The sequence below is a fragment of the Cygnus atratus genome, chromosome 1, assembly GCF_013377495.2.
Source record: "Cygnus atratus isolate AKBS03 ecotype Queensland, Australia chromosome 1, CAtr_DNAZoo_HiC_assembly, whole genome shotgun sequence".
Taxonomy (NCBI): Eukaryota; Metazoa; Chordata; class Aves; order Anseriformes; family Anatidae; genus Cygnus; species Cygnus atratus.
In genome coordinates this window covers 191,789,493-191,803,443 of record NC_066362.1, presented here as the reverse complement: position 1 = coordinate 191,803,443, position 13,951 = coordinate 191,789,493, and the positions used below count along the sequence as shown (strand labels likewise).

The 13,951-nt window shown below is 41.3% G+C and overlaps 1 protein-coding gene across 4 annotated transcripts in view; it reads left to right on the top strand.

Moving 5' to 3' along the window:
- Nucleotides 1-13,951, top strand: part of ATM (ATM serine/threonine kinase) — a 77,836-nt gene that overhangs the window by 1,983 nt on the left and 61,902 nt on the right. For 3 of the 4 annotated variants that reach the window (XM_035542376.2, XM_035542374.2, XM_035542375.2), the window contains exons 4-9: nt 766-911; nt 1,319-1,483; nt 10,580-10,745; nt 11,033-11,271; nt 12,086-12,249; nt 12,613-12,776. In XM_035542376.2, coding sequence (XP_035398269.1) covers nt 766-911; nt 1,319-1,483; nt 10,580-10,745; nt 11,033-11,271; nt 12,086-12,249; nt 12,613-12,776 — 1,044 coding nt within the window. Of the gene's footprint in view, nt 1-765; nt 912-1,318; nt 1,484-10,579; nt 10,746-11,032; nt 11,272-12,085; nt 12,250-12,612; nt 12,777-13,951 lie in introns of those variants that run through there. The other variant, XM_035542377.2, reaches the window with a different exon arrangement.

Sequence of the window (13,951 nt, the reverse complement as noted above, 5' to 3'; positions counted from 1 at the left end):
CAATGGAAGGGCTGTGGCTTTTCAATTAAAGAAGTTGTTCTGTGAGGTTTGTAGAGGCCCATGTTGGAAATAGTCTGCTTTAGGTATACTACAAGGAAAGACTGAGTGGGAGTGTGGTAAGTTCTTAGAGCAGTAGAGCCCAATGTTAATTTCATGTTAAAAGTGCATCTGAAGTATTAGTTTTTGTAAGCTGATGTCTAGGCAGCTTTCCAGCATGTTTTTTAGTTGGACAACATTTGAATAGTTCTCATTTCTTAGATGTACCACTAATACTGTGAGAAGTATTTGATAATTTTTTTGTGTTGCTTTTGGGATGACCAGTAGCATATGAGAATACAAAAACAGACTTTCAGCTGAATACAAGTAGTAGGACAGAAATTCTACAGTAATTGGCAGTGACAAAACCAGTGAAAAGTTTAATCTATTCATACTATATTTTAATTGCAAATGATAGAGAAATAGGACTTGAAGGGACTATTATTATTTTGTGGTGTAATGTTGTATCATAAATAAAAACTTGGTATTGCATTTTTTCTAATTAAAAATATTGTATGTAACATCATGCAAAGTTAATAGGAAAGTCTGGTTCCTATTCAGGTTGCTTTTGAGTTATCTTAAAAACTAAAAGCAATTTTTGTTGTTTTTAGTTTTTAATAATTATAATTATGAAAAGGTTAAGTGCCAGTGTTTTAGTTTAAAACATTTACCTGTTTTATTAGTCATAAATTTGCAGATCTTTCATTGGTATCTCTTATATTTTTGAAGTGTCTTGAAGAAATATTTCCAGAAAGAAATGGAAAACCTCAGACTGACAAAACCAAATGCATCTGCTTCAACCCAAAGTTCCAGACAGAAGAGGATGCAAGAGATTGGCAGCCTGGTCAAATATTTCATCAGACGTGCTAATAGAAGTCAGTAATAAATGGTCGTATAAAATTATTGTTTTGTTTTGATGCCTTAAACTTCAGATTCCTTCTCTGAAGTGAGTTACCAGGGTGGGATTCATCTTGGTTGCTTCCAGACATTTACAATTCAAATATCTTCATGTGAGTTAGTCCTTTGTGTCTCTGTCCTTGTTCATGATCACAGTGCCTTTTTCTGATTATTCAGTGTGCTTCTAACTGGTGTATCCTCTCCTGTCTCATGCATAATTTCATTCTTAGAAGCAGTTTAAGTAGATGATCTCTAACAAAATGGTTTCTGAACTGTAGTTTTATTTTTAAGTAAACATGGAAATGTTCATTTTACAAGCAATTAATTCCACGTTTATTTGGCACACTTTGGATTAATTGGAGTCTGCTGTTGTTTTTTTCCATAGGAGGACCCAGACTGGAATGCCAGGAACTTCTGAATTATGTCTTGCAAATTATAAAAGATCCAACAAGTTGTGCTGCTTATGGCTCTGACTGTAGTAGTATACTCCTAAAAGATATCCTCTCAGTAAGGAAGTATTGGTGTGAGATACACCAGCAACAGTGGCCAGGTAACATTTTCAAGCCTTCTTAGAAATGTCTTTTACTAGTATGGAAGTATGTTTAGGGGCATTTTAATTGTTTGATGCTTTCCCTGCAATGCCATGTTGTATGAAGCTCTACACAAACCTTTATTAAATTTTGTGTCAGCATTGAAGACTTGGCATTGAAATATACAGAGCAGCAAAGATTAGGAATTGATTTTTCTTTCTGCTTACTGTTTGTGTATTGCTTGCTGAAACATGCACTTACAAAAAATGGAGTTATGTGCAAGTTCTCTGCAGGGTTTAACATGTCTAATGATTTTAATATGTATAAGGAATCCGTGGAACATGTGTACAGGAAATAGCCTCTGTAACACTGATGTTGGTGTGCAGTTGTTTACAAGTTATTAGGTACTGGCTGGTATAGTTTTGGAATAGCTAATGTACTAATGTCAGATTTTATTAGAGTTTTGTTGGCTCACGGAAGTCTAAAAAAGCATTGATTCACTGTTGTTAGGCAAAAGAAGGTGGTAGAAATTTTACAGTTTAGTTTGTTGAATGTTGCATGTGTAATTCTGGAGAAAGTGTAGAAGTGAAGCATAGAACTTTGCATTATTTGCATGGTGTAGTGTTTTAGAGTTAGTTTGTTTTCTGAGAAAATGCTCTGCTCTGTAGCTTAAAGAGCGTTGCTTAACTCCAGAATGGAAATAAATTTGCAGAGGACTCAGAGGAGTCTAGTAATACTGGGAGTCAAAATGGAGGCCAAAAATTTTGTGTAAGGCTGGCAAAGCTAGGAGGCTGAACTGTACCAGTATGGTATGGGAGATGTGATAAGAAAATTGGAGAGACTGAGGGTGGGGTCAGAGAAGCTAAAGAAGATGGTACCATTTGGCTGTAGAGGTAGAACTAGAAATTGGAGGTTGGAGGGGAAGCTTGAAATGTTTGCGGGAGCTGCCTGAGGCTAGGAGCTAGTAAGGTGGGGGGAGAAGACAAAGGGGGCTGTCACCCCGCAGGTAAGAACTGGGAACTCAGGTAAAATTGAGAATAGGCAGATAGGGAATGGGACAAGAAGTCAAGGGTGCTGGAGACAGATATTGAAGAAGGCAAAGAAGGGAAGTGGAGTGTGAGTGTCACGGGAAGGGTTCATACAGGTTGCATGAGGAGCCTGTGGAAGTTGTGTAGCAGTTAGGTAGCTGAGGAACACGTGAGCTGAGTATATCTGAATATAGCTTGAAGCACCTAAGGGAGGGGCACAGTGGAATGTAGTCACTGAAGTGAGGCAGGGCTGAAGGCCATAAATCTAGAGGAGGTTAGACTTAAATCTGTTATATGAAGCAAGTTGCGGTATTAGAGGAAGAATATATGAGCTTTATGAAGGTTATCGTAACCTTTGCTGGTGATTCCAACTTAATGCTTGTTTATAAAATCTTGGAGTACAATTGATAAGTTTGTTTTCTGTTGATAAAATCAGCGATGTGGTGCAGGAGTTGAAGATTTGAATGGAATAGAATAGTTCAGTTGGAAGGGACCATCAGAGACCATCAAGTCCAACTGCCTGGCCACTTCAGGACTAACCAAAAGTTAAAGCATACTCATGAGGGCATTGTCCATTTGACGCTTGAACGTTGACAGGTGTGGGGCATCAGACACCTCTCTAGGAAGTCTATGTTTGACCACCCTCACCATAAAAACATTTTTTCTAGTGCCTAATCTGACCCTTCCTGGTGTGGCTTTGTGCTGTTCTGACATGTCCTGTCAGCAAGCAGTTACCAGGGAGAAGACACCAACACCTCCCTCTGTGCTTCCCTCCTCAGGATTAGAACATAGATTCCAGCTGTTGCTCCAAAGCAGTTAGATTTGGCAAGCAGCTACCTACTTCATGAGGCCCTTTTATCTTTTGGAAGTTCTGAGCTACTCGATGTAGATAATCATTGTCTTAAAAATTATGAGGAGGTCTCCTATCGGTGTGTATATTGTCTGCATTGTCAAAGGACTCACCAAACTCCAGGAGAAGCTGTATTTCAGCAGAAGCTGAATGCAGCCTTACTGAAGGAAACCAGAAGACCCATGAGGTGCTCGTGGGGCTGTGCACCCCATGCATCTTTGGCATTGACTTTTTAATGAGTGGATATTTTAGAGACCAATGAGGACATCAATGGGCATTTGATATTATCACTCTAGAAATGACTGAGGACACTCCTTTGCTCAACTGCTTGACCCTCTCAAAAGGAGGGGGAGTGAGGACTGCAGCAGACATCACCTCAGTTGATACTGGTTGCAACTTGGTGCACTGGTGGCAATGTTGGGCCAGCACAGATTTACACAGTCCTGTACGTGGGTCTTACCAAAGGTCTGGAAAGTTCAGGGGTAACTGCTCAAACCCATTCACCATTCAACAACTCCATCTGGCTAGTGTGAAAGTCCAGTGAGGATTGGAGATTAACCAGAGATGTAACATCAACCTTGAACCCAGCAGTATCAGATGTTTGAACTACAGTAGGAACTGAAAGCAAAGTTTGCTACCGAGTATGTGACTTTTGACACAGATAATGTATTTTGTTTTCTGTTTCCCTGGCCCCTGAGTGTAAACCACAGTTTGCCTTTACCTGGAGAGAAGTAGAACATGCTTAGAACTTTTCTGCCACAAGGAAGGACACCGAGCCCATCTGTCACAGACTTGTACAAAAGGGTTTGGAAGAAGGCAGTGCTTCAGAGCACACATTGATGACTTTGTAATGTGGGGAAACATTGTCTAAGAGTTGAGTGTATAGCAAAAGCGAAGAGATGATTGGGATTTTACTAAAGGCAAGATTCACACTCAAAGGAGGTAAAAAAAACGTGTGCAAGAAATAGTTTCTTTGTGTCAAATGGCAAGATGTGCTGTCGTATTCCAGCTGATGTGATTTCCAGAATCAAGACAATGTACTGCTGACTAATAAAAAGGAAACAATTTTTTTCTTGGAATGGTGAGATTTTGGCAAATGCACATCTCTGGATACAGTCTGCCTACGGATCAAGTCACCAGGAAAAAGGTGACATTCAGGTGACAAACTGAGCAACAGTTGAGATCCAACTATAGGCTACCAGGTATATACCCTGTCAGAAGAAACGTTACCCATCTGTGAATGAATCTGGGCTGCATTTGAAATACTGGAATTGAAATCAGAAATGTTTCTGGCCCTTCTCCTGCTGGTCCTTCACTGTGTGCCGAAAGGAGAAATGCCTTTGACTTACTACATACCAAGTGATACTTGGAATAAATGGGCAGCCTTAATAACCCAGTGGGCTCATAAGGGCAAGGAGGCATGCTTGGGCTTGCTGGGGGAGTTGATGGATTGGCCCAAACATCGTGATTTCTCGGGTGCCACCCAAGGTATTACCATATGCTCAAGCCCTGAAATATAACAGATTTTCAAAAGGTTAGTAATATGCCGTGTTTTCTAATGGTTCTTGCCTAATTGTTGGCAATCAGCAAAAATGGAAATCTGTCACTCGGAATCCTGTCCAACAGGTGATAAATATGTATGAAGGTGAAGGGTGGTCAAGTCAAGGGAGACATGGACATAACTGGACAGAGTCCAACAAAGGACCATGAAGATGATTGAGGGACTGGAACATCTCATAGGAGGATTGTGATTGAACTGTGACTGTTTAGCCTGAAGAGGAGAAGGCTCAGGGGTATGTTATAGTGTATACAAATGCCTGAAGCAAGGGTGCAAAGAGGGTGAAACCAGGCTCTTTTCAGTGGTGCCCAGCGACAAGACAAGGGGCAGTGGGCACAATCTGAAGTGGAAGAGGTTCCATATGAATGCCAGGAAGTGTCTTCATGGCAGTGAAGGTGATGGAGCACAGGCAGAGATTGCCTAGAGAGGTTGTCAGGTCTCCTTCCTTGGAGATGTTCAAAAGCTGCCTGCATGTGGTTTTGGACAAGCTGCTCTGGGTGTCCCTGCTTGAGGAGGGTATTGGACCAGATGGCTTCCAGAGGTCCCTTCCAACCACTCTGTGATCCCCAAACCTTAAGAAACAGGACTGACGTTTTTTATTGCCAACAGTTTCAGGAAAGGAGAAGAGGCTGGAAAATGTCCGAAATAGTAGCTAAATCTCTAATAAAGAAAAAAAACAATGCAAAGAAAGGATTGATATTACCAAGGAGGCTTCTTTATTCTCCTGTTGTTTAACAAACTACCCTTCTTCTTAGGTAATCTTAATCTTAGGTAATCTCAATACCCTGACGCTCTATTTGCTGTGCCACCCCCTGCTGCTGAAGTTAGTTTTCAGGGCTTGACTTCACCTGTCTATTGTAGGAGTTAAGGCAGAGATGGATCTATCCCAGTGTTACTGCTGTCTACAGAGAACTGTCCTTGATAGCCTGAGAACTGTGGGAAGGATGGCAATAAACAACAGAACCGTGCATTGTCACATATATTCAAGGACCAACAGACTTTCTGTTCTTCGGAAGAATCTGCAGAAGATCTCTTCTTCAGCAGCCTCTTTTCCCTGCCTCTTCACATAGGTCATCCACCCTAAATGTTGTCCTCACATTGTTGCAGGCTTCTCTGAGACGTTTTTGCAACACCACAGGCCTGAAGCAGCACGAAGAATCATAGAATCATTAAGGTTGGAAAAGACCTTCAGGGTCATCTGGTCCAACCATCACCCTACCACCAATGTCACCGATCACATCCCTAAGTGCCAGGTCCAACCTTTCCTTAAACACACCAAGGGACAGTGACTCCACCACCTCCCTGGGCAACTCGTTCCAATGCCTGACTGCTCTTTCTGAGAAGAAATGTCTCCTCATTTCCAGCCTAAACCTCTCCTGGCACAACTTGAGGCTGTTGCCTCTAGTCCTATCACTAGTCACCTGTGAGAAGAGGCTGACCCCCAGCTCCCCACACCTTCCTTTCAGGTAGTTGGGGGGAACAATAGGGTTTTCCCTGAGCCTTCTCTTCTCCAGACTAAACAACCCCAGTTCCCTCAGCTGCTCCTTGCAGGACTTGTGTTCCAGGCCCTTCACCAGCATCATAGCCCTTCTCTGGACGCGTTCTAGGGCCTCGATGTTCTTATAGTGAGGGGCCCAAACCTGAACGCAGTACTCGAGGTGCAGCCTCACCAGAGCTGAGTACAGGGGGATGATCACTTCCCTGGTCCTGCTGGTTACACTATTCCTGATACAAGCCAGGATGCAATTGGCCTTCTTGGCCACCTGGGCACGCTGTTGGCTCATGTTCAGGCGAGCGTCGACATCAGATCCTTTTCCTCTGCACAGCTTTCCAGCCACTCTCCCCCAAGCCTGTAGCACTGCATGGGGTTGTTGTGGCCAAAGTGCGGGACCCGGCATTTAGCCATGTTGAACCTCATCCCATTGGCCTCTGCCCATCGACCTATACTGTCCCTCTGCAGGGCCTTTCTACCCTCCAGCAGATCAACGCTTCCCCCCAACTTGGTGTCCTCTGCAAACTTACTGAGGGTGTGCGCAATTCCCTCATCCAAGTCATCAACAAAGATACTAAAGAGGATGGGCCCCAACACCGACCCATGGGGAACACTGCTGGTGATGGGTCACCAGCTGGATTTCACTCCATTCACCACCACTCTCTGGGCCCAGCTGTCCATCCAGTTTTTAACCCAGCAAAGAGTGTACCTGTCCAAGCCATGGGCTGCTAGCTTCTCCAGGAGACCACCGTGGGAGACTGTGTCAAAGGCCTTGGTGAAGTATAAGTAGACTACGTCAACAGCCTTTCCGTCATCTACCAGGGGGTCACCCAATCATAGAAGGAGAAGGAGATGAGGTTGGTCAGGCAGGACTTGCCTTTCATGAACCCATGCTGACTGGGCCTGATCCCCTGGCAGTCCTGCATACATAGTGTGATTGCATTCAAGATGACCTGTTCCGTCACCTTTCCTGGCACTGAGGTCAGGCTGACAGGCCTGTAGTTCCCTGGTTCCTCCTTATGACCCTTATAGATGGGTGTCACATTAGCAAGTCTCCAGTCACCCGGGACCTGTCTGGATGACCATGACTGCCTATAGATGATGGAAGCCGGCCCAGCAATCACATCCGCCAGCTCCGTCAGCACCCTCGGGTAGATCCCATCTGGCCCCATGGACTAGTGACAGCCCAGGTGAAGCAGCAGGTCTCTAACTGTTTCCACCTGAACTGGGGGGAGGGGGGGTTCTTCTGCTCCTCATCCCAGACTTCCAGGTTGGGAGGATGAGTACCCTGAGGATAAGTGGTGGGTAAGAGTGGGAAGAGGAGATGGAGGACAGCATGAAAGCTGTGTTTGAAAGGATCATGAAGGGCCTTGGCTCACTTAGATGAGGCTTGATGGAGGCTTGGGAACATGAAAGTCTAGAGAGGTGGCAGGAGTAGCAGTTCCAGTATGAAAAGACACTAGACCATGCTCTTAAGCAGTGACTGATGTGCAACCTATTGGACTTGGAGAAAAAAGACAAGTCAAAAAGTGAGGGGGACTGCAACTCCTCCAATGACTTGTGTGGGGGACTGGTTCACAAACTGTCTATCCAAGTGTTTAAGTAGAGCTAGGAGGATGATGCATGACAGCGGGGTTTAGAGATGATTTTTACAATTTAGGCTTTTGTATCTCCATGAATGGAGGTGTTGTGCCTGCTTGTTTAATTTGGTCAGGTTAATAAGATTTTGTTAATGTTAGTTTTCAGTAGACCCTGATGGCCTCCAGAAGACGGATTATATCGCTGGCTGTTATACTTATCCCTTTCCTATATTCAGATCTTGATTTTTAAAAAATCGTATGCAGTATTTGCCTTCTTACCTGTTGATCTCTGTGTATGTTATGGCTGTATTGGCTTTCCCAGGGAATCACAGAAGCAGAGAATAGTTCATCATCCCAGATTTCTAGTCCAGCCTCCTTGAAGCAAGCTCAGCTATGAGACAGACTAGCTGGTGATGTGGGATCAAATTTTCTTTCTTTTTTTTTTTTTAATGCTTTTTGTTGACTAGCTTGTTTTGCTGCAAGTCTTACTCTTGTTCAGATTCTTGGCTTTGCGTAAATCTGTCTGCCTTCCTTCCCTGTGTGTTCTTTGAGGGGAGGTCAGCAGGGAGCACAGAGAGTTGTTGTGAATAGAGTTCAACCAGAAAGTGCTCTGTGGGTGTGACAGCAGGAGTGGTTTCCCAACCTGAGGAGGTTCCAGTACAGAAATCCACCCCCCACCCCCCCCGCCCCGGGTTAGGGAGCTTTGGGCTATTGTGGCCTTGAGCTGCTGTGCAATTGCAATTGTGTAGGACTCCCAGTTTTGAGAGTGTTGGAAATGCTGGCTTCAAGTTTCTTGCTGAGGGTCCATCATCTTGCAGTGGGATCACTGATGCACATTCCACTTCCACCCTTTATGTAGAAGAGACACGGTTAAATCAGGTGTCGGCACTGTTGTCTCCAGTTTAAAGGTTCGTGACCCAGTAATGTAGGGCTATGAGGCAACCCTGATTCCCATGATACAGTCACCTGAGTGCTGCAAATGGCCCTATGCCTGCTTGGGAAGAATGTGTTGGTATCTCTTTTGAGTAAGAGGCCCGAGTTATGAAAGACCTGGTGAAGGTGGCATTGTAAGTCCTGCAGGAGCCTGCCAAGATGTCCATAAATCTACCAAGGCCTGCACGACAGTGAAACAGTAGCCCTTGCAATTTATTTGTAGTTGTCCTGAGCTGGCTTCTCCATAGTTCAGCTATCTGAGATCAAAACTCTGGATGAAGTCATTGATACTCCATGCATGGAGTATTCAAGATATTTTGAACACCTCAGAGGCCTTGATCCTGACTGTCTGTCGAGAGCTCGTTCACCCTAAACTGACAAACTACTCGCTAGCAGAGTTGAATTTTGTCAGGCTCATCTAGGTGATAGTCAGTCTAGTGAACAAATCTGCAGACTCCTGAAGTTCATTCAAGGGTGGTGAAAGTATGGGGCCAGTTCTTGACAGAAGGCCCCAGTGGTTCCCCTTCCATTGGGAAGGTTTGTGGTAATTGGTCATTCTGCATCCCAAGGACTATATGAGCTCAGAGCATGACTGTGAGCCAAGCAGTCATAGTGGCTGGGATTCCCAAAAGATAATTCTGGCTTTATATCTTATTAGAGAAAAGGAGGCCTGAGAGAGGTGGATGCCCATTCTTTCAAAGCGTCCTCCCAGCACAGCTACTAAAGTCATAGGACTGAGCCAGTATTCCTCGTGTGGATGTTTGCAGTGGCTACTCTCCATTCGAGGGCTGAGGGACAGTATCACATCACTTGAAGATGGCATGAAGCAAATAGTAATAAGGCATTTGTATTTGTCATGTTAAACTCACGATAATGGTGGATCAGTAGTGTGCTACTCTGATATGCATGATGCTCATGGAAGGACGGTGTGGTGATTCTTAAATGGGCCTTGAGATAAGAAAGCAAAAATCTTTGGAAGGGACCTTTCCTTCAGAAAATTTTTTAAATGAATGTAAAGTATGGATGTGTGGCTCTGGGGTCTGGAGTAAACTATCTGAGCTGCTTCTAAAGGAAATATGGGGAGCCTCAGTACCAATTGCCCTGATCTGTTGACCTGTTCCTGCTGCACCAAATTCTTTGTTAATGTATTTGTAGCTGTAAATTGCTTCTGAGTACTTTTATTGTATATTCCACAGAAAATGGAGCCCACTGCGCTAAGCAGTCAATGTAGAGTGGGAGGAGTTGAATGTAGAAGTAGTTGTGAAAGTTGGCCATGTGGCTGTAGCTACTTTGCTCTGTGTAACACAAAACAGATTTTATCCCAGCTCAGAATGAATATAACTTTACTTCCAGTGCAGACAAGACCACATTCATTTTCTCTCTCTCTCTTTTTTTTTTCCTGGTTAACTTTAGTGGATAATGACATACAGCTGAATTCAGAAAGGTGGTTTATGTATATTTAATGTAATATTTGGTGGTTTATGTATATTTAATTTAATTGGTTTATGTATATTTAATGTAATATTTTGCTTCCAGCATTTTTAATGTAATCATTTTAATGTAGTCTTCTTAAATATGTCTTAAATATATTTCTTAAATATATGTCTGTATATGTATAATTGTGTATTTATAACATCTCCACACTATTACATATACTTTCAAAATACATTTGCAGATCTGCTGATGCTGTATGGACAATTTTACCTTACACCTTCTGGGAAGATGAATAGAGTCTTGGTGGCTAGGATAATTCACACACTAGTGAGGGGATATTGCTTCCAGACTGATGAGTTGAAATGTGATGTGTTTAACTTCTTTTCAAGAGCAATGCAGTGTGCGAGGTATGTTGCAAGCGCTCCTTTTTTATGTTAATACCTGCTTTTATAGATAATAACTATTTAAAGTATTTTGGATTAAACTCGAGTAGTAGCAGGTAATCCTCTTTAGACATATTTCATTGTTCTGTCTTTGAACGCTTTTAATAAATTCTTTATTAATAACTTCTGCACTTGTTAGGCAAATAACATTCAGATTAGAGTTACATGCTAGTATTTACTTTTAAATAATTTGTGTGAAAAGAAATATGATTATTCGTTCTGGAAGTTTGAGTCTTTGGTTTATATTGCAGGCAAGACAGAAATATTGCGGGCCTGGATCATATTATTGCAGCAATGAATATCTTCTTCAATACATTTGCTGTTAACTGTCGCAAACGGATTTGTAAAATTGGAGAAGAAATTTTGCCTACAGTGCTTTATATATGGACTCAGTATAGACCAAAAGATTCCTTGAAGGAATCAATAATTGAGTTATTTCGTCTCCAAGTTCATATGCATCATCCAAAGGGTGCAAAATCTCAGGAAAAAGGTACTATTGAAAGCTCCCTGTTTTATTTCTAGCACTGTATGTGATAGCTCAAATTATTGTGCTAGTTTTCTGAATTTTGTTACCGAGTCTTGGAAATGCTGATGGAAATGATGATTACTTGCCAGTAGTTTTATTCTACAGATCTACACTGAAAATGAGTTTTCAAATTGTATGCATTACAATTTCAATTTGTATGCACTGTGTGCAAATTGTATGCATTAATTGTATTAAGTCCTGTAAAGTTTGGTTGTTTTTATCCTAAAGTTATTACTAAATCAAAGCACAAAGTCTTTGGCAAAGGGAATAGTAGTTCATATTGAATTTAGATTGCCATATGTATCATATACTCATGAGCGTTAGGAAATGATTGCAGTCTGACTTACTATAGAATACTGGCCAGAAAACATCACTCAGTAATTTCTGTTTGCCTGTCATGGCCTAGTTTGGTTATAGCATCATTATTTTTTTAAAAAGATGGTTATTTTTGACTTTGACTACAAATGGCAAAGAGTTTACTATTAGTCAATACAATAGCTTACCCACTGCATTTCATTGTAGTCTTTCTAGTTAGATAAAGAGTTGAATATTTCAAAATTCTTCCCTATGCTTATATACTATGATTAAGTTGTCTTTTAAGTTTTTTCACTTTTTTACTTCATTCATTCTCCATTATAAGACTTATTCTGCAGGCCTGCATTTGTTGTTTTGTGTGCTCTGCTCTGATTTTTGCTATATTTTGTATTGTCTAAGTAGGTTTATATATTGTATGAAGTGAGTGGCACATGTTATCTTTTAATTTTTCTTGCATGTACAGGTGCATATGACTCAAAAAAATGGCAAAATATCTTACATAACCTATATGATTTGCTGGTGAATGAAATAAATCTCATAGGCAGTAGAGGAAAGTATTCTTCAGGCTCAAGAACTATTGCTGTGAAGGAAAATTTGATTGGATTAATGGCTGATATTTGTCATCAGGTAACATTTTTATCTGAATATAAATTTGATGTATATACTTATGGTATTGTACATTTTCCTTTTTAAAGTAATATGTCTTTAACATTTCCTAAAGATCATTTACTGAAGTATTAGTTCCTTTTCTGTGCTCTGTTGTGTTAGTTTTTAGTTTTTGTGCAGGTTAGAAGTGTTTGGACTTTTAAATTATACTATTTTTCACTAGTGTTTCGGATTAAAATGGAAGCATAAATTCTGTTGCAGTAAGAAATTATAACTAATACCACTTACTGCCTCAGAAGAGGCTTTAAACAGTAAAAATGGACCAGTTTAGTGTGACATTTCAATTTTCCTTTTTTGTTTACTTTCTAATTTCTCTTCATGAAGGTATTTACAGAGGATACAAAAGTTCTGGAAATTACCCAGTCGTATACCGTTTCGCAGTCCAGTGATGAAACAGTACCAAGCAAGCGCAGGAGGATTGAACTAGACTGGGAGGTAATTCGAGAAAACCTGCAAAGATCACAGAAGGATTTTGATGTCATACCTTGGTAATAACATCTTTACATGAAACAAATACCACTACAGACATCTTAATAAGTTAAATTATTTTCCTGAATACATTGTGCTTTCAAATTAGGTGTCTGCACGTGCTGTATATCTAAGCAGTAAGCTTAGATTCTCACAGCATTTGGAAAGTAGTGAGTAGTGGTTTGGGCACTCTTGCTTTAAAAATTTGATACGTATGGTTTCCTGAGAAATAACAAATGGCATCTGGTAAATTGTGTTGCAGTGCATAACATATTACAGCCTCTTATTTTTTATCTGTCTTTTGTGCTAGATATTACCAGTCTTCATGTAAGTGAATGTGTCATCCAGCTCATGAGTATTAGGAAATGAAGTTGAGGTTTACTGCTGCCTTAAGCTGGCTGGGTCATGGAACAGCAACCATTAACAGTTAGGCTGTTCTGAACTAGTTCTCACAGTTTGCCATAATACCTTGCCTAAAAACTGTTGAAGTGGAAGGCCTGGCATCTTAGCTTGGACACCAATGAAGGTGAATTTTTGTTGACATTAGGGACTTCTGAACTGTTCATCATCTTCCACTGGCTGCCACAGGCGAAAGAATCTAGCAGAGAGTAGAGATACCTAGATTTTTCCAGGACTTACCAACTGTAGTCCTAAACTCAAGAATGTTGACTTTTTAGCTTCAGTAGATTACACTAAATGATTTTGCTGTCACCGTTCCTCCCTTTTTTACTTTTCTTGGAAATTGCTGTATAGGATACTAGAACAGTGTAGCTGTTTGTGAATTGGGTTCTGAGCAGCAGCAAGGTGTCTGTTTAATGCTCACTCTTGAGACAAGGTGACTGTTTAGGACCTGACTGAGAAGTTAGCCCACTGTTCTGAGGAGAGATAGCAGTCTCCAAGAAGTACTAGGAGTACTATAGAGTTGCATCCATAGCAGTCTCCAAGAAGTACTAGGAGTACTATAGAGTTGCATCCATTGCTATGAACAAAACCCTTTCACAATTCACCATTCCCGGCTTAACTTTTTGTTCATTTGATGAATCTTGATTTTCATATCTGCTGAAGTGTTGTCATTTTTATGTAGTTTCTTCCTGGAAGTCACTTCCTGAGTCAGAGTGTGTAACAAGCTAGTCTAGCGGAAGGACAAAAATAATTTTCTTGTCTGATTTTTTTTTTCATGGTCAGAAGCCAATGA